Source organism: Salvia splendens, chromosome 8 (assembly GCF_004379255.2).
Source record: "Salvia splendens isolate huo1 chromosome 8, SspV2, whole genome shotgun sequence".
NCBI lineage: Eukaryota > Viridiplantae > Streptophyta > Magnoliopsida > Lamiales > Lamiaceae > Salvia > Salvia splendens.
The window spans coordinates 6,781,571-6,808,026 of NC_056039.1; the positions used below are offsets into that span (position 1 = coordinate 6,781,571).

General features: G+C 40.6%; 1 protein-coding gene and 1 pseudogene across 2 annotated transcripts; both read right to left on the reverse strand.

Annotated features, from left to right (window-relative positions):
• Nucleotides 1–24: 24 nt before the first annotated feature.
• LOC121744371 lies at nt 25–3,363 on the reverse strand (annotated as a pseudogene).
• Nucleotides 3,364–4,959: 1,596 nt separating this feature from the next.
• Nucleotides 4,960–21,067, reverse strand: LOC121743348 (60S ribosomal protein L22-2-like). 2 transcript variants are annotated; one of them, XM_042136634.1, is made up of 3 exons: nt 20,966–21,067; nt 20,604–20,852; nt 4,960–5,375 (listed from the first exon to the last, which is right to left on the reverse strand). In XM_042136634.1, the coding sequence occupies exons 2-3, from the start codon at nt 20,837–20,839 to the stop codon at nt 5,231–5,233; spliced, it is 381 nt and encodes a 126-aa protein (XP_041992568.1). In that variant the 5' UTR covers nt 20,840–20,852; nt 20,966–21,067; the 3' UTR covers nt 4,960–5,230. The 2 variants fall into 2 exon arrangements, with proteins under 2 accessions (XP_041992568.1, XP_041992569.1); XM_042136635.1 differs by having other exon boundaries at nt 20,919–21,058.
• Nucleotides 21,068–26,456: the final 5,389 nt, after the last annotated feature.

Consider the following 26,456-nt stretch of genomic DNA (forward strand, 5'->3'; position numbering starts at 1 on the left):
GTTGTCTTTTGCCATACTACCATATACAATAACAAATATTTCAGACTATATATTTGATGTAAATTGAAGAATTTGTGCGATTTCAAACACATTACAACTCTTTCTCTCACTCTCTCAAGGAAAATAAATCACATTAGCAAAATTGCTCAAATAAGGCCATATATATGTAGAGACGACAGTACAACAAAAATGAGCCAAAGCAACATGAAATAAACACACGTTACCCATGCCCACAATCTTGGACCACCAAGCTCTGCACCCAGAGTGAGACGCCTAAATACAAGCACACCGATGCAGCCTACCGATGTAGCAAAGAATACGAGCAATGAGAAGCTGAGGTAGCTGGCGTTTTCAATCCTCAATGGCTCATTGTATAGCGTGTCGATGAGCCAAGGCACACCAGTGCCAATATATATGTTCACGGAGTTGCTGCAGAAAAGGATTAATCGATCTGTCAATAATGCTATTGCTTGAATATGCTTTCATCCCAAACTGTTTCAGAAGAAAATAACCGAACCTGCAGGTGATATTAGCTATGGCGGAGTCAGCTGTGATGTGCCGCTCTGCTGCAATCTTGCTCGCCATTAAATCGGGCCATGATGTTCCAGCAGCCAGTGCTGTAAATGCTATAACGTAAGCACCAATACCTGCACATTGACATGAGATGATGTTACGGTAGGAATGATGAAAGCGGCTAATGCACTAACATGGAGTATGATTCTGCTGGAAAATAGGAACCTGTGACACAGCTTATTAGATCCGTAAGCTTGGCTACTATGTAAGCTATCCCGCTGATAAAAGCTAAGGAGAGAATGAACGACACCCATCCGTGCGCGATCTGATATGGAGGTACGAAAGCAAACAAAAATCTCCAAGGTGCACAAAGCAACTCCCAGAATAACTTTGCTATCCGTAGGCATAAGTTATTCATTTTTCTTGATTCTGGGCTCTCCAACTGTTCAGCAAACAAAGAGGCAGCATAAAGTTAGTAACATGGTTTTAGCAGTATTCCGACCGTTAAACTACTGTAACTACCATATACTAATGAAAGACAGACTATTTTATATGATAGGTGATGAGTACATAAAACTGGCAAGTTCATTCTAGTGTGCGCACGAGCCACATTTGGGAGATTTTGCGTGGAGATACTTAGATTGGACCGTGGAGGCGACCGGGCGTGCAAAGATAGTAAGCCAGTGGTGATCTCATACAGCAAATAAATAGAAATACAGTACCGTCAAGGCATCAAGAAACTGTTGCTTCCAGATTGAGAGCAAGTTATCTTTATCAGGAATCGTTCTGTTAAACTGCCCTGAGGATTCAGCTACCTCGGTATCTGGCAACTTCTGATACTCATCTACAGGTTACACGTTCAAAGGAAACATTAGAATCAGAAAACGTATAAAACTATAATTAGCCTGGTAAGTATATTACATTCTTTGTCTCGGATTATTAGGAATCGTGTCACACAATATATAGAACTTAGGCTAAGTTTAGCTTGCTATTTACTCAATTTTGGCATCAGGACATCATGCAGTTCCGATGTTGGGTTTTGCGAGTTAAAATGAGAAACTTAAACGATAAAACTACAAGACAGGGATTTGAAGGGAAACTGGAACTTGTTCAAACTTAAGGGTCGAAAATAAACCATTCCACCTTATTCTCAATTCGAGCTTAAAGAGTAGTATTCCCATTTTTATGAACTAAAACAAGAAACGAAAACAGAGAACACAAACAAAGTTAACACCTAGATGGACATAGAAAGATATCAGCTACATTCATCAAGTATTTCCAAGTACTTACCATAATCCGAGTTTCCCTTCCTGCCCGGGGGCGTTTCCACTGGTACCCATTCCTCTGGCCTCTTTGATCTTGGTCTAAACAAACAATGTGAGATCAGCAGCAACTATAACAACTGTTCTGGTTCTTTAAGGGAACAAGGATGAAATTATCAAGTATATCAACCAAAGACCTACATGGGCAGAGACAAATAGGGCAAACGCTTATCTTGAACATATGCATGCAACAGCAATAGCCCATATTGCAACACTGTCAACAAAGCTTCCCAAAGAGTGATCACATTGAGGCATTGCCTGTTAACCGACTCAACTTGGGTATTCTTAATCGGTCGTACTAAAAATATTACCTCCAAAGTTATATAAAGCCAGATGTAAGCCCAGAAAGACCAAAGAGTTCCACAAGCCAGACTCCTATATCTGATATCTTTTTCAGTTCACCGGCTTAAGGAACTATAACACAGATGGCATGGATAGGAAACAAATCGAAAGCAGCTGAACCAACAAGTGTACCAGGACCTAAACCTGTTAGGAAAAGGATGGTAAGACAAATTATATTCAATTGATACAGTGTCCTAATTCATCAATACAGCATCATTCAAGATTCTTGAATTCCTAGTTAACCAACAACTAAAAAACTAGTACTACTACTTGTTTTTTTATTACACAATTCCTTTTGTTTTGTCTTCCATGTACTAAAAAAACAAGAGCGGTTATTATGATCATAAACTACGAAAACAATACTATAAGCAATCAACTTCCAAAAGGAAGAAATTGAGGCACTTCCATCTCTTCATAATATCATATAAAACCTGATGAGTTTAATACTACGAATGAAGGATAAACGAACCTCCAGCGTACACTTGCCCGATATTCCTTATTGCATCAATGGTCGCTAACGAAATCTGGGGGAAGCTAGTCCCAAATGCCAACAGCGTGATGCCGGCTATGGCGTAATTCCAAACCTTTCTGTGCTTGACAACTATGGTATTGGTGCAAGGATCAATCTCTACGACTATCCGAGTATGCTAAACAACATGGTCCATGGACCGGAAGAAACGAGCAGTTATAGCCGACAATCCAATGAAGCAGTAGGCAAGAGCCGCAAAATACAAGAAGCCCCGGACACCATTACTAAGCTCACTTTCAGAATGGAAAAGAAAGTAGAGTTTTCATTTTTCAAGCACAATAGTATTAGAACCTCGAGCTATGTTTCCAATGGTGGCATTACCAAGAAGGCTCATCTTGATCAAGTAGTTTAAATCGCCTATGCCATTAAAAGTCATTAAAAACAAGCAAAAAATATGATTATCAAAGAGAAGTTGAAGCAAAATTAAGACAAAACAGGCTAAACATAGTAGTAGTAGTAGTAGTATAATTAAGATCGAACTCAATCAGATCAAACATACAAAACACCAATTAATCAAGTCTCCACGATTTAAATTCGTTGAATAAAAAGAGGCATTGTGACCGGAAACAGGAGAATAATTCCCGGAGTAACAAATTCACCAAACGCATTCGATCATTTTAAATAGGAAAAAACTGCTTGAGAGAGAGAGAGAGAGAGAGAGTACGGCCGGGTCTTGATGCGGCGGCGAGATCTACGGGAACGGAGCAAATTTAAGGACCGTCACATTCTCAATATCATCGGTGCCGTTAAAACGCGATGAATTTAGTTTGAGTTGATTGAATTCTGGCCTCTGGGAGCTTTTTCCTCTGAAACAGGAGACTTGATTGGCAAACGTGATTTGTGTAGTTCCGACCTTAACTACCTACAAATATCTCCCAGCTGTCGTATTCAGACGAGTGCTGATGAGCTCTGAACATGTCAGTCAGTTAATGCCGTAGTAAATTTTTTCATTAAAATAAACTACACGAAACAAATTTGAGGAGTACTATTATTTAATTTTAGTTTCTTTTGACTAGCCACAAATAACCTAAAAATGGAAAAAGCGTCCATCAAATCATTTTGGGTAGTGTTTGGAATCCCACATTAGGCAATCCATCACAATTATCAAATTACTAAAAATAGGAAGGAAAAAAAACTTATGGACATCTGGATAGATAGTGTGTAATACTCCACGATTATTCATTAAAAATTTCAGTATTTTGGTGTGTTCCTCAATAAATAAATAACTCAATCTATTTTATGTAAACTACTATTCAATTAACCTATTTCATTCACATCTTATTATAAAACTATAATAAAAAATATGATATATATTTCACACACTTATTTAAACTCACTTACTTTTTAAAAAAAAAATCAATAATGATTCTCCATTTACCTGCGATGACTCGAACCTAACTGGGTTGCTCTTCTAATTCACTTATCCTTAGCACAACTGCAAATGCCAAACGTTCGATGTGGTCACGCGATTATAATGATTTTTGACATATTTTATGTAGTAGTATTCATTTAATCGAATTAAAGCCAGGGCAATTGCAATTATGCAATGGATAGGCGATCAAAATCGGATGCAAGCTGTAAAATCTTGCAAGTATCTCGTGAGTAATTTAGGTCTCCTGTTTTTTTCTTTTCTTATTATATTTCGTTTCTTTGAAAAGAGTATAACTGTATAATCATCTTTACAAAAGAAGAAAGAAATTATAGTTATAATAATACGCTACTACTCCTACAATTCAGCATTGAGAAAATCTCATAGAACCCGAAAAAAAATTGGAAAAATCCAATAAATTTATTCGAGTCAGATGGCAGAAAAAATGTAACCGCAAACTGGAAAGTGACAAATCAGATGAGATAATAAACCATAGGAAAGAATCACTTTAATGGAGCATTTAATTTGATAAATAAAACAAATAAGATTGAATTATTTTTATTACTTAATTTTGTTTGAATTGGTTGTCGAATAAGATAAACTGAAATCATGACTAAAATACAAAAAAAAAATACTGACTTTTAAAAATAGTTATGCAAATAGTAGTAAATAAAGAACAAACAAAGCTAATAATCATGATTAGATTTTGGAATCTTATAACTATAGGTTATAAAATGATTAATATCTTCTCCAGTTTTGCAGTGCTACACCTAGTTCTGTAAATCATATGAAACTGAATTATTTTATCAAAAAAGCTCACATGTCAGGAATCAGGATGAGGATGAAAGAAAGCTATAGTTAGTTGAAACTTGAAAGAGTAGAAATGGAAAATGAGAAGAGATGAAATTGATGAAAACTTCATAAGCCGCACAATACACATGGAAAGCACTAAGCATCTTGGCAACAAAGCTATACCAAAAATACACTTCTTAAAAAAGGGATCTATATATGAAATACGAGCAACATAAAGCAAAAAGAGAGCTAAAATCTAAGCTCAAAATCTAGTGAATTGTTAATTTTTTGAGATGAAAGGCAAAACCAACTACTCCAACAGATCCAAAAAGTGGAGCACCAGAAGCCACCAAAGCTGCACATTTAATCTTCTTCCTCACCCTCCTGCTCGGCAATGTTGAAGTAGCGCAGTTCATAAACATTCCGATCTTTGTTGGAAGCGATCACCCGAAGCCAATCTCTGACGTTATGCTTCTTCAAGTATTTCTTAGTCAAATACTTAATGTACCTGGAGATAAAATGATACTAAGTCTATTGAAAATGACAATGGTTGGAGGATAAATGAGAAATAAAGACCATGAGAGCAAATATATCAATATGTATCTATGTTCAATAACCTATAATAACAACACTCCCACTAGAAATGAAACATTTTTCTTTTTGGGTTGTCCCATTAAAAATGAAACATTTCGAAAAATGGAAACAACACTCTCTCTACTTTTTCTTTTTTCTTACTTTACTCTCTCTTTATTAACTCACAAAACAACTGTGCATAAAATCTCATGCCGAAAACCAAATGTTTCATACTTAATGGGACGGAGGGAGTAATAATAATAATAATAATAATAATAATAATAATAATATGTCAAGAATTTAGATATGACTTATGAGAATTCTTTGATTTTACTCATTAATTGTTAGTATGATTCTTAAGAAATACTCCCTCCGTCCCACATAATTTGAGACACTTTGACCGGGCACGGGTTTTAAGAAATGTAATGAAAAGTGAGTTGAAAAAGTGAGTTGAAAAAGTGAGTGGAATGTGGGTCCTACTTTTATATATTAGTTTTATAATTAAATGTGAGTAGGAATGAGTTAGTGGAATGTGGGGTCCACTACCAAAAATGGTAAAAGTGAAATGAGTCAAATTATGTGGGACGGCCCAAAATGGAAAACTGGGTCAAATTATGTGGGATGGAGGGAGTACAACTAAAATGGCAAAAATTGTATGGTATAGAAAAGTTTAACACCTCACTTTGCTTTGGACAGGGCACCAAAAAAGATCTTAGAAACTTCATTTACCAACAGTCGGGCATTAATAGATTCCATCAAGTAAAAAACAGAAATATCGTAGATGAGTCATTTGATTTACAGTTATATAACTAATTGTACCAGGTAGGTTAAGCTAACACCAAACCAATACTCTCTGTCTAACAATAGGAGTCTCTTTTTGTCATTTTGGTCTATCCACCAATGAGGCTCACCTCACTCTTACTATAAATGGTAAGTAGCTCACATTCCACTCACATTCATATCATCAAACTAATATATGAAAGTGTGACTCACATTCTACTAACTTTATTTAACTCACATTTCTTAAAAACCACTAAAAAATGTAGGATTCCTATTGACGGATGGATGGAGTATTTCAATTAAACTATTGTTCTGGCATCTTAATCTATCTGTTTTGATCTATTGCAAAAACAAGTGGCAGATCCAAAAAATATATGGACAAGATTATACTACTATACTAGGAGTAATAATTAGATAGGCTTAAATCACAAACCCTTTTGAGATACTTTCAACCAGTTTGGTGCTTGCATAATCCAATAACATATATACTACCCTACACCCCATGAAGTTATATATATCAAACATACCGCTAGCAAAAACCAACATTTTTATAACCATAGTAAAATTTTCAAAGATAAAAAAGTTCTTCCACGACATATTTAATCAAGTTTGCATATGAGCATGCCAGCAGCAAACTTCAATAATTACTACTTATCATACAATGGAAGTTTCAAGAATTAGGCATCATAAATGTGTCAACATATTCAAACACTACGCCACAGATCATTGTTAGTTAGAGCTCAATGTTCACTGGCGGCAACATTACACAATAGATCTTTGTTACTTAAGAGTTCAATGTTCGTTCTACTCATTCACTGACTCAAGCATTCCGAAAAGTAGCATACATTTCACAAGTCGTCAATACGAACTCCAACATCTCACGGGGAAATTACACAACACATACAAAATGTTTCACCATTGTTTCAATTTGTACAAAATGTTTTAACTTAACATAAATCATGCAAAATGTTTTATTAATGTTTTAAGTTTATACATTCTGTTAAATACTTCTCAACACTGTTAGTTTCTTCTCTATGTATCATCTTACTACCTCTATTATGCCATACAAAAAAGCTTACTAATATTCTAAAGGAAAAACTAGTACAAAAGTGATTTATATTACTTAACTTTTATGTTACTTATTTAGTTTCATTCCAAATTATTGTTTTAAAAGGGATCTAACAAGATATCCCCCTTACTTCTTCGCCGCAATACATCAGAACATGTTCCAACCTCTCTTCTCCCCTAAATTCCAAAAATCAACAAACCTCTCATCTTCTCTTTCCGAGGGATTCACCAAAAAAGTCAACAAATATGGTTTAGAGTTTGGACACATCTATGTAGGGATCATTGGAAAAAATCACATAACCGGTTGGGGATGGCTGCTGTGAAGATTTCGAAAGGATGAGAGATCTCACGATTTGCTTCTTAATATCAGACCCATAGCTTTTCCTACTTCTCTAACTGTGTTTTACTAGTTTTTTCCTGTGAATATTATGCTTTTATGACATAATAGATGTAGTAAGAAGATACATAGGAAGAAACTAACAAATTTAACGGAACGTATAAACTTAAAACATTAGTAAAACATTTTGTATACATTAGTAAAACATTTTGTATGATTTATGTTAAGTTAAAACATTTTGTAAATCGAAACAATGGTGAAACATTTTGTATGTGTGGTGTGATGATTGGCGAATTTTTGATGGTAATAAATGCAGGTAATAAATATAGATCACGACACAGAAAGTTACGTGGTTCGATTTACTGAGGTAAATCTACGTCCACGGGAAGAAAGGAGGGCAAATTTGTATTGCTTGATCTGGATTACAGCTTACAATACTGACTTGCTATATGAGATTCGATATCTAGAGAGCTTAACCTTTGTCTATCTGATCTAAGTTCTATTTATACATTTGAACAAAGATCGTGGCTTGCAGGTTGACAACTGCTTCATACCACTAGATAGATCGTGGGTGTAGTGGAGGTCGTGGAGGTCTTGCATGGGTCCACTATCTCCTTGTTCGGTCGAATACTGAGACCGAACTGCTGAACTTTGCCGATCTGAGAGTAGAGCTTGATTGGTTCTTTTGCCGATCTGAGAGTAGAGCTTGATTGGTTGGCTTTTACCGAGCTGTAGGCTGCGACCGAACTCTTTGGTTGTGCCGAACCGAACTGAACTCTTTGGTCGTGCCGAACTGATACTCTTTCTTGGGTTTTGGGCTAATGGGCCGTCACTGCTATTGGGCTCGCCATTAGGGTTTAGTTGTTTAGTTCGTACCCCATCACTACCCCCCGAAAAGCGAAGTGAATCACTTCGGCATTTTGGATGAGTGTAAGGGGGAGGCTGACGTCAGGGGACGTGCCATGCGCGTGTCTGCATTAAATGCGATAGCAAATCCGGCCGTTGAATCCAGAAAAAGGGGGATTTGAAACGGCGCTACGGATTTGAAATGCCTCTGTGAATCTGATAAATATTACCATTTTCCATCATTGGAACACTTTTGCTATTGTTTCTTCTGCATTCTCTCTCTTTTGCGCAAAATTTCCTTCCGCTCCTTCAAGAATTTCTTCAGAACTTCTTCAGACTTTCAAAGAGTAAGAATCATGTCTTCTTCTTCTTCTTCTTCTGAGTCAGGTAGCGGTAGGAAAGGGGGTAAGGGATCTTCTAGCCGGAAAGAGTCCGGGGAGAAGACCGTAGAATACTTTCACAGCATCTTGAGTAAGGACACTGTGATATCCCTACACGGAAAATATCTTCTTCCCGGGGGGAAGGTGGTGATTCCCGACGACGATCATAGGGCTAACTCGCCGCCGGAGGGTTATGCCACCGTTTACGAAGCCTGCTTAGAATGCGGGCTTCGTTTCCCTCTTCCCCCACCTTTTGTAGAGCTTCTTGATTTTTTCCAACTCCCTTTAGGTCAGGTGACTCCGAATTCTTGGAGGCACTTATCGGCCTTTGCTGCCGAACTGCGTAGGCTAGATAAGGATCTGTCTCTGAGGGCAATCCTTAATTTCTTCCAGTTTAAGAGGAAGGGATCTTGGTTTTACTTGATCCCTTTACAGCCCTTTAGAGCCTTTTGTAAAACCAAATGGCCGAAATGGCAAAATCGTTTCTTTTTTTATAATAGGACTTCGGCTTCGGACTTTTCCTGGAGAGGGCCGAAGTCCGTTATTCCTCATCCTCGGGTAGAACCGTTGGACGAGCTCGAGGCCGAGCTCAATAAGATTCCCATGATTAGGAAGCAGTACTTGGAGTCTGAGCTCGTCAAGGGCGACTTCGTGTTCGACTCCTCGTCTTCGGACGACGAGACTGGGGGTGAGGATTTCTTTTTTATGCATTACTGCCTTGACGACGAAAACTAACCTTGTTTTCTTGCTTTTTGGCAGTGAACTTGCTAAACAAGCTCGGTCGCAAATCCTCCGAATCTAAGGAACCGGAGAGGCCGAAAACCACCAGCTCGGCGTCTGATGCCGAGAAGAATCCGAAGAGGCAAAAGACCTCTTCGGATCCAAAGAAGCCGGAGTCGACTTCGGCAAAGGGGAAGGCGAAGCTTCAGAAGCCCCCAAGAGCGCCAGAGAAAGACGTGGTCTTGGCGCCTCCTTCGGAACATATCTGTGAGCCCTTTTTATGGCCCACGGACTTCGCCGAGGTGAATTCTCTTCTTGATTTTCTGGCCTTGCTTTTTTCCTGTATTTTTTGTGGCCCCTCGGTTGACTTTTTCCTTTTTCCATTTTCAGAGGAACGATATGCTCAGCAAGCTCGTCGCAGTTGAACTCTCTAAAGCGTCCAGCGACTATGCTGAGATGCAGAGGAAGTTGACTGCTGCTCGTCACCAGGCCGAACAGGCTAGGGCAGACTTTGAGAAGGCAAGGGCTGCTAGGATCTCGGCTCAGGATGAGGCACAGCGGGCAAAAAACGAGCTCATTATCCAGAGAGAGCAGTCGAAACAGAGGGAGGCTGCTGCCGTGGTTGCCCAAGGGGAGGCTCTCCGTGCTTTCGCGGAGAAACTCTTTTTGAGCAATCAATTTTCGGCCTTTGTCGGTGATCTGCTGAAACTGATGACCGATAATGCTGAGCAGGGACCCGAAGTCGTCCTGCCGCTGTATGGCCGAGAAATTGCAGCTCGTCTCCAGAGTCTGCCGCTCCTTGACGAGCTCGCGTCTTCCTCGGTCCTGCTTTCTGCTGACCGAGTCCGTAATTGCCGAGCTGACCGGGACGAGAACATGGAGGCCATCTTTGCCTCCTTGGGACCTGTTTCACCCGCTCCAATTTTCCAAGGAGAGGGTGAGCAGGAAAACGAGGCCGGCAAGGAGACCGAGCAGCCGGATCGGCAGACCGGCGACGGGCAGGCCGAGCAGGAGGTGCAGCAGATCGACTATGGGGGCGCCGAGCAGGCTGGGGGGAGTAGGGAGGCTGAGGCTGAAGCCGAGGTGGACAAGGAGGGAGAAGCTGAAACCCGGAGGGGAGCCGGAGATGAAACTGGCGGAGTATGATTTCATCTCCCTTCTCTTAGTTTAGTTTCTTTCTTCCTTCTTGTAAAATGGCCTTGAAGCCCTCCTTGTGTAAAAAAAAAAAAAATTTTCTTATGAATGAAAAAATTTTCTTTCTACACTCGTGTCTTCGTATGGCTTTTCTTGATCTCTTTTACTCCTGTTGTGGTTTACTGCCTGCTCGGTAAGCTGAAATGCCGAACTGACCTAGCTGCTTTGTATTCTTTAACTCTAAGGAGCTGGAGGTACCTCACTGGAAGCGGCTATACTCTTCGGCTTTAAACGAAGCTGAGAAAAAAGCCATAGAGGACCAGATGAAGTATGACGAACTCTTGGCTCGTTCAGTGGAGCTGGAGTCCGACAATAAGGACTTAGAGTCCATAAGGAAGGATCTGGAGGCCGAGCTGGATATTGTCGTCGCTGAGAGGACTGCATATGAGGATTTCATCTGCGGACGCGGGGGAATGAGCATATCTGAAGTTCAGAATCAAGTTGATGAACTGTGGGAGGAGCTTCATGTACTCCGGAGGAACAATGCGCTGGAGAGCTCGGCTTGCCAACAAGTTGTGAAATCATTGCGGCGCTGGGCTTCTCGGTACGACATCATTCTTTCCCGGCGTCCTTTAATCGAGAGATTCCTTAGGCATTTCCCGCCAACAGATGCTCGCACTCCAGCTCAAACCTCTGATCCACTTGCTCAAAATCCTACTCCAAATCAGCAACGAACTCAGGAGCAACCGGAAACGTCAAGACGAGAACGGACTCAGGAGCAACCGGAAACGTCAAGACAAGGACGGACTGAAGTTCGTAGAGGAGCTGTGATTATGAGTGAGCAAGATCAACAAATGCTTCGTGAAGAGACTCTTCGCCGCCGAGGTGCCAGAACTTCCCGGACTCAGGGAAGAGGCGGTAGGTCGATCAGAGCATCTCGTCGACCTGCTTATTCTTCAGCTGCCCGGAACGCCCGAACTCGGCTTCACGAGGATTTTTTGAATAGGTGGCTCAACCTTAGCAACCGTGGACAGTAGAATAGTCCTTTGTAATAGCGTAACGCCTTCTCGTAGGGCAGCGGAGTTGTATGCCGAACAAGACTTAATAAATGAAATTTTCATTTCGCTTCTATCACTGCGTACTTACAGTTCAGCGATTTTATTTCGCTTCTATCACTGCGTACTTACAGTTCAGCGATTTTTTATTTCATTTATTGTACTCGTCCTCGGTCTTATGAAGTAAACTTCTTTGACCGGACTCGTCCTCGGTCTTATGAAGTAAACTTCTTTGACCGGACTCGTCTTCGGTCTTATGAAGTAAACTTCTTTGACCGGACTCGTCTTTGGTCTTATGAAGTGAACTTCTTTGACCGGACTCGTCCTTGGTCTTATGAAGTAAACTTCCTTGACCGGACTTAGTCCTCGGTCTTATGAAATAAACTTCTTTGACCGGACTTGGTTTGTGTCCTAATTTGGCGAGTTTTATCGCTTGGATCGGACTTTCCCTTTGTTAACCGAAGTGGTCTTATGAAGTAAAATCTTCTTTGACCGGACTTGGTTTGTGTCCTAATTTGGCGAGTTTTATCGCTCGGATCGGACTTTCCCTTTGTCCTAATTTGGCGAGTTTTATCGCTCGGATCGGACTTTCCCTTTTTGCAGTTCGTTTCAGACGAACTGCTTGTTTCTTAAGCTGAATTGTGGAGTCTTGTATCTTCCTCAGAAGCTTGGACTCACAATTGTCTTTAATACATGTTCTAAAAAGGGGATCAGCCTTTAAAGAACAAGATACCTCAGTAACATTTGTAAGAGACGACACGCACATAGAGAGACAACGCACATAAAGACAAATAAAAAAGACGAAAAAGGTTTTAAACTTTTATAAAACGACAAGCATGAAAAACAAGTAAAAAACAAAGAAAGCACATACCCCTAGGACCGAACTAGACACAAGACTGACTGACCGGACTGTCTCTTACAAATGGAACTTCTTGAGGTTGGAAATGTGCCATGTTCGGGGTACTTGTTCTCCTGACATGTGAGTCAATTTATAAGACCCTTTGCCGAGGACTTCTGACACCCGATATGGACCTTCCCATGTGGGTTCGAGTTTGCCCAGCTTTTCTGCTCGGCTTACTTCATTGTTTCTCAAGACGAGATCTCCCACTTGAAATTGCAGCTTTTTCACCCTTTGGTTATAATACCGGGCTACTTGCTCCTTGTACTTGGCTGCTTTTATGCAGGCCAATTCTCTTTTTTCTTCGGCAAGATCTAGTTCGGCTCTCAGTCCGTCCTCATTCAGTTCTGCTGAGAAATTAAGAGTTCGGGGACTGGGTATGCCGATCTCAACCGGAATCACGGCTTCAGTGCCGTACACCAGACTGTACGGAGTTTCACCGTTTGAGGTTTTTGGTGTAGTTCGGTAAGACCATAGGACTTGAGGAAGATTTTCTACCCATTGTCCTTTGGCTTGTTCTAACCGAGCTTTTAAACCTTTCACCAGAATACGGTTTGTTACTTCCGTTTGTCCGTTTGCTTGTGGGTGAGAGACCGAAGTGAACCGCTGTTGAATATTCAGCTCTTGGCACCAATTCTTGAATGTCTTGTCGGTGAACTGAGTCCCATTATCCGAAATGAGGATATGGGGTATGCCAAATCGGCAAACTATGTTCTTCCAGACAAAATCCAATGCCTTCGAGCTCGTTATCGTAGCTAATGGTTCAGCCTCCACCCACTTCGTGAAGTAATCCACGGCAACGATAAGGAATTTCATTTGCCGAGGAGCTTGTGGTAGTGGTCCTACTATGTCTATGCCCCATTGCATAAAAGGCCAAGGGCTTTGCATAGCACATAGATCGGTCTGCGGCATCCTTGGGATATTTGCATGGATTTGGCACTTCGTACATGTCTTGACGAGCTGCACTGCTTCTTGTACCAAAGTTGGCCAATAATATCCCCATCTCAGAACTTTTTTAGCTAAAGCTCTAGCTCCGATGTGGCTACCGCAAGATCCTTCATGAACTTCTCTAAGGATGTAGTCCGTCTCTTCTGGTCCTACACATCGCAATAACGGTTGAAGGTAGGACCAGTGTTGTTAAAATCGCGCCCCGAGCGCGCTTGGGTCGCGGGTCGCAAGGGCCGAGACCGACATCGCCCCGATGCGGCGGGGTCGTGCGAGATCCGTGGAGCGACGGTGAGGCGCGCCTGGGTCGGCTGGGTCGCCGTGGAGCGCCTGGGTCGGCTGGGTCGCCGTTGAGCCTAATTGAGAAACAAAGGCATCCATTCACTTTTTTTTACAGGAAGAGAGGAAGGAGAAGCAGAAACAGTTGTCGGTTTGATGGAAACGAGAAATCGATGTGTGGATAAATGGGAAATGGCTCACCTACACCGCGTTGCACTGGATAATTATTTCACGGTCTCCGTCAATCACTCTGCTCCACTGATTTAGTATACTTATTTAATTCTTTAAATATGAGTTCTAAAATATTTCTTAAAATATGAGTCAACTTTGCTGACAAAGACGTGTCATTTATTGTGCTGATCAGAGTCACAAACTATAGGGAGTATTATTTTTAAATCATTTCTTGTCATTTCTTTTTCTAATTACATGTTAGAAAGAAAAAAAAAAGTAAGAAAGGCATGCATGAGTTTCCTATAATTCATTTTTCATGTTTCGTGCGAGTATTCGCTTGGCCATGTGATATTTTATCTACATGCCAAATCAAGTTTGTTAGTTGGGTTTCGAGACCTAACTTAATTAACTAAGTTGATGCACTTGTAAGCATTGTGATAGTAGTTTCCTATAATACTAATCATTATTCATTTCCATAACATAGATAAAAGAATTAAAATAACTTGTGAAGGACTAATTATTTAACGCTTCACTTTTAAATGAATTAATTAATTTTTAATTCTTTTATCTATGTTATGGAAATGAGAAGGACTAATCAAAATAATTAATTCTTTTATCTATGTTATGGAATTGAAAATTCCTGATAATAGAAATAATGTTAGTAAATCGTCTATTTTCAATTTTTAAAAGTAAATAAATACTTATTCCGTTAGTACGCTTTACTAACAACATAAACGTTAACTATGCAATATAAATAAAATAGTTATTACATTTACGGTGTTTATTGCAGTAATAAAATTTAGTAGTGTGGATATATTGTGATGCGGTGTTTGAAATAAATTTAAATTGTAGAAATCATTTTTTCTCATTTTTTTCACTTTCTACAATATTATTTCAAATCAATGAACTTTTACTCTTATGGTAGGGAATTAGGGATTAGTGGAAAAAGAACTCAAATCTACTATTCATCTTTTTTTTACTAAAATTTTTAACATAGCAATTATAAACAATTTCCCAAAATTAAACGATGGTAGAGCTTCTGGAGCGTCGGAAGCAGTGTATCATACTAGAGGTAGCACAAGCACAAGAGAACAAGCCTCAAGCTCTCTGGGTGCTTATACTTGTAGATAATGAAGATGACAGTGAAGATATTAATTTGGTCGTATCCGATGAAGGAGAAGAGAGCTTACCTCTGAGTGATGATGATATTATTTAGTTAATTATTTTATGTTTTGCTACTTTTTTTGGAACTTTGATGATTTTTGATAATAAAATTCAGTTATTTAGTTATGTTATGTTGTTTAAAAATTTATATTTTTCGTCTAATCTTCTTTTTTTAATATGGAGTAATGATGTATGTAGATTTATTTGATGTGATAAACATTCAAGCAACAAACTTATAAAAGAGACACAAATATAATCATCATTCGGCTATTCTGGCGCCCCGATTCGTGGGTCTCTCGCCCCGTCGCCCCATCGCCCCGCGACCCGGGGTCCCCCCTCATCGCCCCGGGGCGCCCCGCGACCCTAACAACACTGGGTAGGACTTTCTGTATAGGACTCCTTCATGAAGTTCATACCGAAGTGCTCGGCATGTGATTTTCCGAGCTTCTCTCTTATCCTCGGGCAGTTGTCCTTGATCTAGATACTGTAAGATCGGCGTCATCCAGTTCGGCGAGCTGGTTACTGAATGTACCTCAGCTTCATCAATGCTTCGGTGTAGTAATTCCTCCACCTTTGAGCTCGGATATGAGGCCAACTTACTTAAAGTATCTGCTCGGCTGTTTTCCGCTCTGGGAATGCGGATTATCCGAAAATAAGAGAAACTTCGGCTAATGCTTTGCGCTTTGTCCAAGTATTTTTTCATCCTCTCATCTCGGACTTCACTTGTACCCAGCATGTGATTCACTATGACTTGTGAATCACAATGGATTTTGAGAGATTTGACAAATAGACTTTGCGCTAATTGAAGTCCGGCAAGGAGGGCTTCGTATTCGGCTTCGTTATTAGTAGTTGGGAATAAGAACCGAAGTGAATAAGTTACCTCGTGTCCGTCGGGAGCGATAAGTAGAATACCAGCTCCACTTCCCGTCTTATTCGAAGCTCCATCTACGAATCCACTCCAGCAGTCCGGCGGCTCTACTTCGGATTCCTGGGGCTGTGTTAGTTCGTCATTGGCAGGATTTTTCTGTTCGGCAATAACAGGGATTGCTTGATCGAACTTTGCCTCTGCAAGAAAATCTGCCAAGGCTTGTCCCTTGATGGCTTTCCGAGGTAGATATTCTATTGAGTGTTCTCCCAGCTCTATGGCCCACTTGGCAATTCTGCCTGATGCTTCAGGCTTAGTCAAAACTTGCCGAAGTGGAAGATCGGTTAAGACGCATACCTTGTGAGCATAGAAATATGGCCGCAGTCTCCTTGCTGCATTTACTAATGCCAGAGCAATTTTTTCCAGAGGTTGATACCTTGTTTCTGGACCTCTTAATGCTCGGCTTGTAAAGTAGATGGGAAGCTGCTTTAGGCCTTCTTCTCGTACAAGCACCGCGCTAATGGTTTGATCTGATGCCGCTAAGTATAAGAATATCACTTCGGCATCTGTTGGAGCAGAGAGAATAGGAAGCTCGGCTAAATAACTTTTGAGCTCGTCAAAAGCCTTTTTCTGCTCGACTCCCCACTCAAACTTTGGTGCCTTCTTCAACACATTGAAGAACGGCATTTGCTTTTCGGCTGCTTGGGAAAGGAATCTATTCAGTGCGGCTAGACATCCAGTTAGCCTTTGCACATCATGTATGGACTTCGGCGTTGCCATGTTCTGAACAACTTGAACTTTTAGCGGATTTGCCTTGAGTCCTTCCTTTGAAACCCAACAACCTAGAAACTTTCCCGAATCTACCAAAAAGGTACATTTTTGGGGATTGAGTTTGAGGTTGGCTTTTCGGAGCACGTCGAGAGTGGACTTGAGATTGTCTTCGTACTCCGAAGTGCTTCTGCTTTTAACGACTATGTCGTCAACATACACTTCAACCTCTTTCCCGATTAGGTGCCGAAATAGCTTGTCAACCATCCTTTGATATGTGGCTCCGGCATTCTTTAAACCGAATGGCATCTTTTTGTAAGCAAAAATGCCGAAGTCAGTAATGAAAGCCGTTTTTGAAGCATCACTCTCATCCATTAAAACTTGGTGATATCCTTTGTATAAATCAAGAAAACAAAAAATTTCGAAGCCTATCAAAGCTTCTACTTTTTTATCTACGTTCGGAAGGGGATAGCAATCTTTAGGACAGTGCTTGTTTAGATCGGTAAAATCTATGCACATCCGCCATCCTCCCTCTTTTTTCTTGATCATCACAGGGTTGGCCACCCAAGAAGGATATTTCACTTCAAATAACACATCCGCTTTCAGTAATTGGCGGACTTCGTCATGGATGACTTGACTTCTTTCTGCCGCAAAGAGTCTTTGCTTCTGTTTTATAGGCCGGACTGAAGGATCAATATTTAACCGATGTGTAATTACCTCGGGGGGCACTCCGGTCATGTCCAACGGCGACCACGCAAAGACGTCTTTGTACTCTTTGAGGAGCTGGATGGTCTTTTCCCGGAGTAGAGGTGTTCCCGCGAAACCGATCTTCACCGTTCTGGATGGATCATCTTCATATAACCGAACTTCCATCGAGTTCGGCTCCGGTGTGACTTCGGTCATTTCGCCTGCCTCTGACTCCGGCTGCTGTGATTGCTATGCTTGATGGTGCCGATCTGATTGCTCGGCACTTTTAAGCGCAATCTGCAAACACTCTTTTGCTCTCTTTTGATCACCTCGGATGACCGCTATCCCTCTTTTAGTGGGGATCTTGATGGTGAGGTGATAAGTAGAGCAAATGGCCCGAACTGTGTTGAGCCAGTCTCTTCCCAGTATAATGTTGTACGGGGACCGAGCTTTTACCACAAAGAACTCGATCATCGTACTGGAGCTTGTAGGCGCTCTTCCCACCGTAATCGGAAGGCTGATAATACCTTCAGGGCGGGTGTCCTCCTGGGCGAAACTTTTCAGAGGAAGCGGAGCCGGACTGAGCCGAGCTGGATCCACTTCCAGTTTATCGAAACATTCTTTAAAAAGAATGCTAACTGACGCTCCTGTATCCACGAACACTCTGTGGATCAGTTTGTTTGCCACTCCGGCTTGAATGACAATGGCGTCTTGATGAGGAGAGATGGCCGGGACGGGATCGGCATCTGAAAATGTAATCACTTCGTCCTGCTTCAGCCTTTTATGCGTTGGCTCCTCTCGATTGAAGCCTCTGCGCTCTGACTTCAGGGACGATTTAGTCTTTCCGGCTGGGAGAGCGTCAATAGTCTGGATTACTCCATCATATTGCGGCTCGTCATCGTCTTCGGGATCCTGTTGCCTTTTCGGATCCTGAGGAGCGCAGTTCGCACCTCTCTGCTTCTTGTTCTTTTTCGGCTGCTTGCTTTGGTATTTTTTTAACGTCCCTGCTTTCACAAGAACATCAATACCTGCAGCCAAATGTCGGCACTCCTCGGTATCGTGACCGTGGTCTTGATGGAAGGAGCAATAATTATCCTGACTTCGGCGCGCGGCCGATTTCGTCATCCGCTTTGGCTTTTCGAACATATCGGAATGCAGTTTGAAAATTTCCGCTCTCGACTTGTTCAATGGTACGAACTGAGCGGGCGGTTTCTCAAGATCGAGACGTGGTCCCAATCTGCCTTGTACCGGTGCCCTTTGAATTCTTTCAAAAGGAGTTCGGCGAGGAAGCCTCTGATCGCTATGATCGGGCTTCTTTTTGTCTCCTCTAGATGAGCTGTCTAAAGACCGTTTTCGACGGTCTGCCTCATCGGCACGAGAAAACTGGTCCGCAATGTCCCACATCTCTTGAGCTGTTTGCGGACTGCATTCAACGAGCTTCCTGTAGAGAGCTCCTGGCAGTATTCCATTTTGGAATGCCGAAATGACAAGTAGATCATTGAGATCATCTACTTGTAGGCATTCCTTGTGGAACCTCGTCATGAAGTCGCTAATTTTTTCATCGCGACCTTGACGAATAGAAAGCAGCTGAGCCGAAGTGATTCGGGCTTCCGCTTTCTGGAAGAATCTCCTATGAAAAGCATCCATTAGATCTCTGTAAGATCTAATGCTGCCTTGAGGGAGGCTATCAAACCACCTCCTTGCGTTCCCGATGAGCAGCTCGGGAAACAGCTTACACATGTGAACCTCATTGAGACCTTGGTTCGCCATATTATACTGATAGCGTCCCAAGAAATCATGAGGATCCACTAACCCGTCATAAGTCATTGACGGAGTTCGGTAATTCTGCGGCAACGGAGTTCGGGTGATATCATCCGAGAATGAAGTCTTCAGCGCTCCATACATGGCGAACCCGACATCTCTTCGGTATGGTGGAGATGGAGTTCTCCTGTGATTCCGGTAACGAGGAGGAAGAGGAACATGTCGGTGGTGAGGATTCTTTCTCCGGGGAGATGCGACACTACTGCGGTAGTGACTTTCATGTCTGGATGGAGAGGGAGAATCCGCCGTTTTCGTCTCCGGATTTTGGCCTGTTTGCAGGAATGTTAAGAATTCATCCTGCTTCTCGGCCAAAAACAACTTGACAGCCTCGTTCAAATCGGGCTGCTGGGAAGACTCGGTGCGACGACTTCTGGAGTGGCTTGTTCCTTCACCGTGAGGACTGGAGACAGATTTCTCACGAGGCTGTTTTCCAGACCGACGGGCTGGACTAGCTTCCTCATGGTTATCACGGACGGAAGCACGGGTATTATGTGATCTGGTATGCATTTTTTTGGTTGAAGAGGATCAAAAACTCGCTTTTATCACAGATTTGGTTCTCTGGTTCCCACAGACGGCGCCAGTGATGATTGGCGAATTTTTGATGGTAATAAATGCAGGTAATAAATATAGATCACGACACAGAAAGTTACGTGGTTCGATTTACTGAGGTAAATCTACGTCCACGGGAAGAAAGGAGGGCAAATTTGTATTGCTTGATCTGGATTACAGCTTACAATACTGACTTGCTATATGAGATTCGATATCTAGAGAGCTTAACCTTTGTCTATCTGATCTAAGTTCTATTTATACATTTGAACAAAGATCGTGGCTTGCAGGTTGACAACTGCTTCATACCACTAGATAGATCGTGGGTGTAGTGGAGGTCGTGGAGGTCTTGCATGGGTCCACTATCTCCTTGTTCGGTCGAATACTGAGACCGAACTGCTGAACTTTGCCGATCAGCTTTTGCCGATCTGAGAGTAGAGCTTGATTGGTTCTTTTGCCGATCTGAGAGTAGAGCTTGATTGGTTGGCTTTTACCGAGCTGTAGGCTGCGACCGAACTCTTTGGTTGTGCCGAACCGAACTGAACTCTTTGGTCGTGCCGAACTGATACTCTTTCTTGGGTTTTGGGCTAATGGGCCGTCACTGCTATTGGGCTCGCCATTAGGGTTTAGTTGTTTAGTTCGTACCCCATCATGGTGTAATTTCCCCACCTCTCACAAGTAACTGAAAAGTAAAATTACCTCTTTGAGAAAACGGAATCAGCAGTGACGGTGATCTTGCTTTTCTCACGAGTTACAGTGACCGAGTCCCCGAGAGCTCCGGCTTTTCCGCCGACCTTAATTCGCTCCTGCAAAAACTTTTCGAGCGAGGCAATCTCCATAATCTTATCCTCGACCGGCTTCGTGCAATCGATAACGAAGGTCGCCCCCTTCTTCTTCCCGCCTTTGGCTCCCGCCGGCGCCGCGCCTTTGCTCATCTTTGCCGCCTTCCTGCAACCAAATCAACGAATTCCGATGAGAAAGTATGAGATTGAGTTCTTGCGAGCACGTAGATACCTAGCAGTAGATGCGAAAGAGGTGTGCGGAAATTGGGTGGAGCTTACGTCTATGGAGTCTGCCGCCAACTGCGTAATGTGTGTGTGCGCGAGATTGGATATAGAGAAACGGAATAAATGCTGCTGGGTTAGGGTTTTAGGATTTTAGAGTTCCCGGGTTGGTTTGAGTGAACCGGCTCATTAAACAATGGGAGGTATCCGCAGCTGCGTTATGAATGGGTCTTGCATTGCTTCTTCCGAGCCGATTTTGTTACTAGTATCTCACTTGTGCGATGCATAATCCATTATATTGTATTGTAGTATTACTATGAACTACTTTTATTTTGATACATCTCATATAATTATTAAATTTCCATGTTATAAGGTTTTTTCTCTATAATGAAGTAGAATACATTCTCCACTAATAATATTTGAGATATTGATCTCTAAAACTATGAATTTTAGCCAAAGTATAATATTTTCAATGAAATTTAAATATCATCTAAAATATCACAAACTTTATATTTTATATTTTTCAACTCAGCTCAAATAAGATACCTTGGGCAAAAAACTTATTCTATATAAAATTTTTATGATATTTTAGATTCAAGCACGGAGCATATATAATTCATTTCGTTAATAAAAATTATTGGATCCAAATTCGATGATGTAGTATATTTTCCACACCAAAACAACTTTGTGGACGAATATAATGCAACACGGGGGGTTGTCATTTAATTACCTCGTATTATATTGTCAGCCACATTTTTATTGACGAAATTTTCTTAACTAAATAAACTATAAATAGTTAAATACAAACAAAAAAATATTTCGACATTTATTAATGAAATATTTAATCATTAAACGGAATAATAATTATACTATATTATAATTTTAAATTGTTCTAGAAAAACTATAAATAGCACGCATAATTTGCATATACCTTTGCTCTATCTAGAAACTACAATGCCTAACAAGGTGTATTTTATACAATTGATTTAGGAAAATTGTTGAATTATTTTTGTGTTCTTTTATTTGGTAGGGACTAAGTAATCTTCTTTTTTTTATTCATGTAACAGGTGCTTAAGTTACGTGTGCCTTTGGGTGAAAAGAAATCTGTATCTATGCTTTCAAAAGTACTTGGTAAAAAACCAATTTCAAAGTCTCCTGAGGAATTAAAACAAACAGCCATTGATATTGCAAAGAATTTTCCAGGTAATTAAATTATTAACCAGTTTCATTACTTATTAATTGTGATTAGCTTCATTATTAATTTTAATGATAGAGTGGTATTTCCCTAATCATTAGACTGTTATACAAATATATGTACATGTTGTTCGACTTTTATTTGGGTAAATTATCTAAGAGCATTCACAATGGGGGCAGTCACCAAGGCCGATTGATGCCCCCCCACCTCCGACCGGTCACTATTGTGGAGGTAGGGCCGATTCTTCCTCCCCCTCGCTTCTGCCCCCGCGCTGATCAATGGCCTCAGACGATGGCCCCATCAGCTCCGCATCGGCCCTGTATGGGCCTCCATTGCGGAGGCTTGGGTCGATAGCGGAGCCGATTCTCCCTCCCCCTCGCTTCTTATCACACTTTTTGAGAATTGGAGTCTAAATCACAAAGCTTGTAAATTTTGTAATTTTCAAAATCGTCTGATTTTCAGCATATTATGTAGTATGAGTTATCACTAAGTTAGGATTGTTCTCTCATTCTAAGGGTGATACATAAATATGTTTATGTGGTAGGTAGTGTATTTAAAATTGGTTATCAATTTCATCGTAAATAGATGGATGAATAATTTTAAATATTTAAACTTTGTAATTTGCAATTCAAATTTTGAAAAATAAGGAACGACCATAATTTGACAATCTTTAGTGATTTACAGGGGTTGTACCTGCATCGGTGATGTGTGGGAAGATATTAAAGGATAAATATGGGGAGTTATTTGTGATCCTGGAGATCAGTGGAGACTTTGATCCTGTTAACCTTGGGATTGACATAAGAAGACAAGTGAGCCATGCTGATATAGTTACGTGGGGAGATTAGACCTCTCATATATTTATGAATATCTATTACTTTCAAGTATGTTATGGAGTATGATATATATGTATATATGTAATTAGAGTATTAATGCATATCAACAATCATCTATTTTACATGGACTTGGATTTTTTTTAATGTTCAATTTTGTCCCATGTTTGGGTTATTTACCAGAAAAATGTTTCATCGTTCATTTATGATGATTAATAATAGAGAATAAAACCTCCAATCTTGGATATTCAACATGGAATGTGGATCATAATATTGAAAGTGGGATCTTTAACGTAATGTAGACATTTATAGTCTCTTCTATCTCATAACTTAAGTTTTCAAATATAAATGTTTTCACATAAAAAAGGTTGAAACTCCAATAAAAAAAGGTTGAAACCCCAACCCTAAGGGCCTCCCACCTCCTGATCTGATAGTATTGTGAGATATGTTAAATCAGGATATGCAGTGATCCGCTAAGGGGAAGGACCTAACCCACTGCCTGCCAGAAGCACACCTCCCAATGTTTGACACTTGTTTTAGAATATAAATGTTTTAGAATAAAGACTAGTGATACAATTTAAATATTTACAACGATGATTGTTCTTTTTGATTATTTTAAACTTTTGGCTAGGCCTACCAAAATGAGGGAATTGGATATAGCCGTATATGATTTTTGGATGATTGGGCATCGGGTGGGTATACCCAAATTACCTGAAGTACACGATTTTTAAATTTTAGAAATTTTAGAAATTGTGTTTATTTTATTATTTAAAAAATTCAAATGTACTCCTGAAATCCTTCACGTTTTATTTCTAATAATTTGTAGTAGTTTTTTTTATCTTAAACTCAAACTACTTCAAGTTTGTATCAAATTTGAACTATAAGTTTGTATTTCTAAAATTTTGTAGTTAATTTGTTAAAAAAATATTTAAAAAATCCACAATCGGGACTGGATACTCGAGTCGGATATCTGGGTACCCGAAATCATTTTCGGATCAAGTATCAAATATTAGATTTCTAGAAATCGGGATCAGGTACCCGATTTGACAGGCCTACCTTTGGAAATACCGATATCAAATGATAGAAAAATTCCACGCAACTAAATATCGACATTTTAATATGTAAATTGATCGAAATGTGCAAATCATAAAAGGTTTATTTTCACCAGTTATTATAGTGTTTGCAAATCATAAAAGGTTTATCTTTCATTTAGATAAGAACAAAATCATTTTGTAGAAATGTTTTTCTTGATATTTTATTTCTATATATGGTGTCTGAATTGGTGGTATGTTATCTATAGTCCTTAATATCACATGTTTGGTTTGTTATTTGAAGTCACATTATAGTATGAAATTCCAAAACTATCCTCTATCATTTTTTCTATATTTCCAAGGCTAGGGCTATATTAGTAAATTTCACGTAATTTAAGATTAATATAGTGTTATACATATTATTATCACTTAATATTCCATGATAATAAAACACTATTTTACAGTCTTAATTCAACTGACCTTTGCCCATTGAACAAGCCACACAAAAAATTTAACTAACATATAAAACACTAAATTGGACCATTAAATACACTTTAAATGTGTCTATCTACCTATTCAATACACCATTTTAGTAAAACTGTAAATTTAATTAGTCGAGCTTTTGGTGACGCCAACACCAATATCGTAAAATACCCAACAAATGTTAAAGTGGTTTAGCACCCAAGTACTATAAATTAACTCTTGCCACTAAGAGTATCCATAATAGCGGACGTCCGACTGGCAAGCGGGTCTTCCGACGGTGACGTCCACTATTGTGGTGAGTCAACGGACGTCAACAATTTTTAATTTTTTTTTCAAAACTCTATATATACGGCTCATTGCACTTCATTTCATTTGCACCACTTGTATTAACGAGTTTCTCTCTCTCTACTCTCATTTCTATTGAAGATAAATAGAGCACAATAGTGATTCTCTCGCCACGGCCCACGGGCGAGTCACAAACACCGACATTCCCCGTTGGAGGTGGGGGAAACGCCGGCGGAACTTCCCGGAATAGCGGGGATGATGCCCCAACTGCCGGGGGTGATGGGCGGGTACTATACTATGTACCCTTGGATGGCAGGGATGGGTGGGATGGTGCCCCAAATGCATGGGGTGAGCACAGCGATGACGGGAATGACACCCGGGGTGATGCCCGGGATGGCGGCCGGGATGGGGGGAATGATGACCAAGATAAGCAGGATGATGATGCCCGGTGTGATAGTGGGGATGTCTGCCGCTGCGGGGGGTAGCAGAGTGGGGGTCCCCCAATCACCTGGGGACAATGTCTATCGGTCCTACATGGATTTATTGTCTGCTGGTTCCCAGAGTAATCCACTGGAATCTCAGTTGACCGACATTGATATTTTCTCTCTTGAGGAGTTGGGGATATCTCCAATATCTCCGATCAGGGATTCTCGGTGGTAGGGGGACGGGTTGCTTCGGCAGGGAAGTCGAAGAAGAAGGGAAAGGGCAAGGGCACTGGTAAGTCCTCGCGTGCGGGGGAGGAGGGACAGGCGGTGATAAACTCGTAGTTTAGGAAGTATTTTGGATGTTTAACGTGAATATTTCAGTGTTTTGTAGCATATTACTTGAGTTTGCATCCATTATCCACTATTTAGGTGTTTTGATGAGTTTGTCGAGTGTTTGTAGTTAAAACATGTGAAAATGAGTTGAAAAGGAGTTCGGGGTTGGAGTACAGAGAATTCGCCCGACCGGACGCTTTCTCTAGGAAGAATCGCCCGGCCGGGCATTTTTGAAGGAATCGGGAATCCAGAGAGTTTGCCCGACCGGGCGATGCGTGCGGGATGTATATTTCCACCCCGGGTATAAAAGGGACCTAGGTTTTCGACATCAGACACGTCCAGAAGCAGTTTTTGAAGGGTTGAGAGCGGATTTGAGAGACAAGGAGTCCCAATCCTCAACAAGGTTGAAGACGAAGACGAATTGTCGTTCAATCCATCATTGGGAGTATTTTCATTAGTTTTCATATTCAACTCAGTGTTTATGGATTATTCTTGTGTTTTTGAGTTGAATATGAGTAGCTAAATCTTTTGTAGAGTATTGGTGAAGAATACAATGAACACTTGTGATTAATTCAATAGCTTTTGATTACCTATGCTCTTGTGATTATTTTGTTTCATTCTTATGCCTTTTCAATTCAATTGCTTAGCTACCAATTGGATATGTTGACCTAGATTTGTGTAATCGAGAGATACCGGTTTAGGATCGATGAAAGAATGAACAACGCCTAGATAATTTGCATTCGAGAGAAGGAATTCTAGAGTGAGGGCTTGAGTCTTTTGTTTAAAGGAGTTAATTGTGAAGTATTAGAAGGAGACTTCAATATTAATAGTTAATCAACGGGTTGAGTGCACTCGAGAGGGCATAGCCTAGACTAGCGACTTTCCTACTAATCCTAGAGACTTCAATGGGTAATCAAAGTTGTTGAGTTGCTTACATTGTGATTGTTGTAGTCGGATCCACGGCTC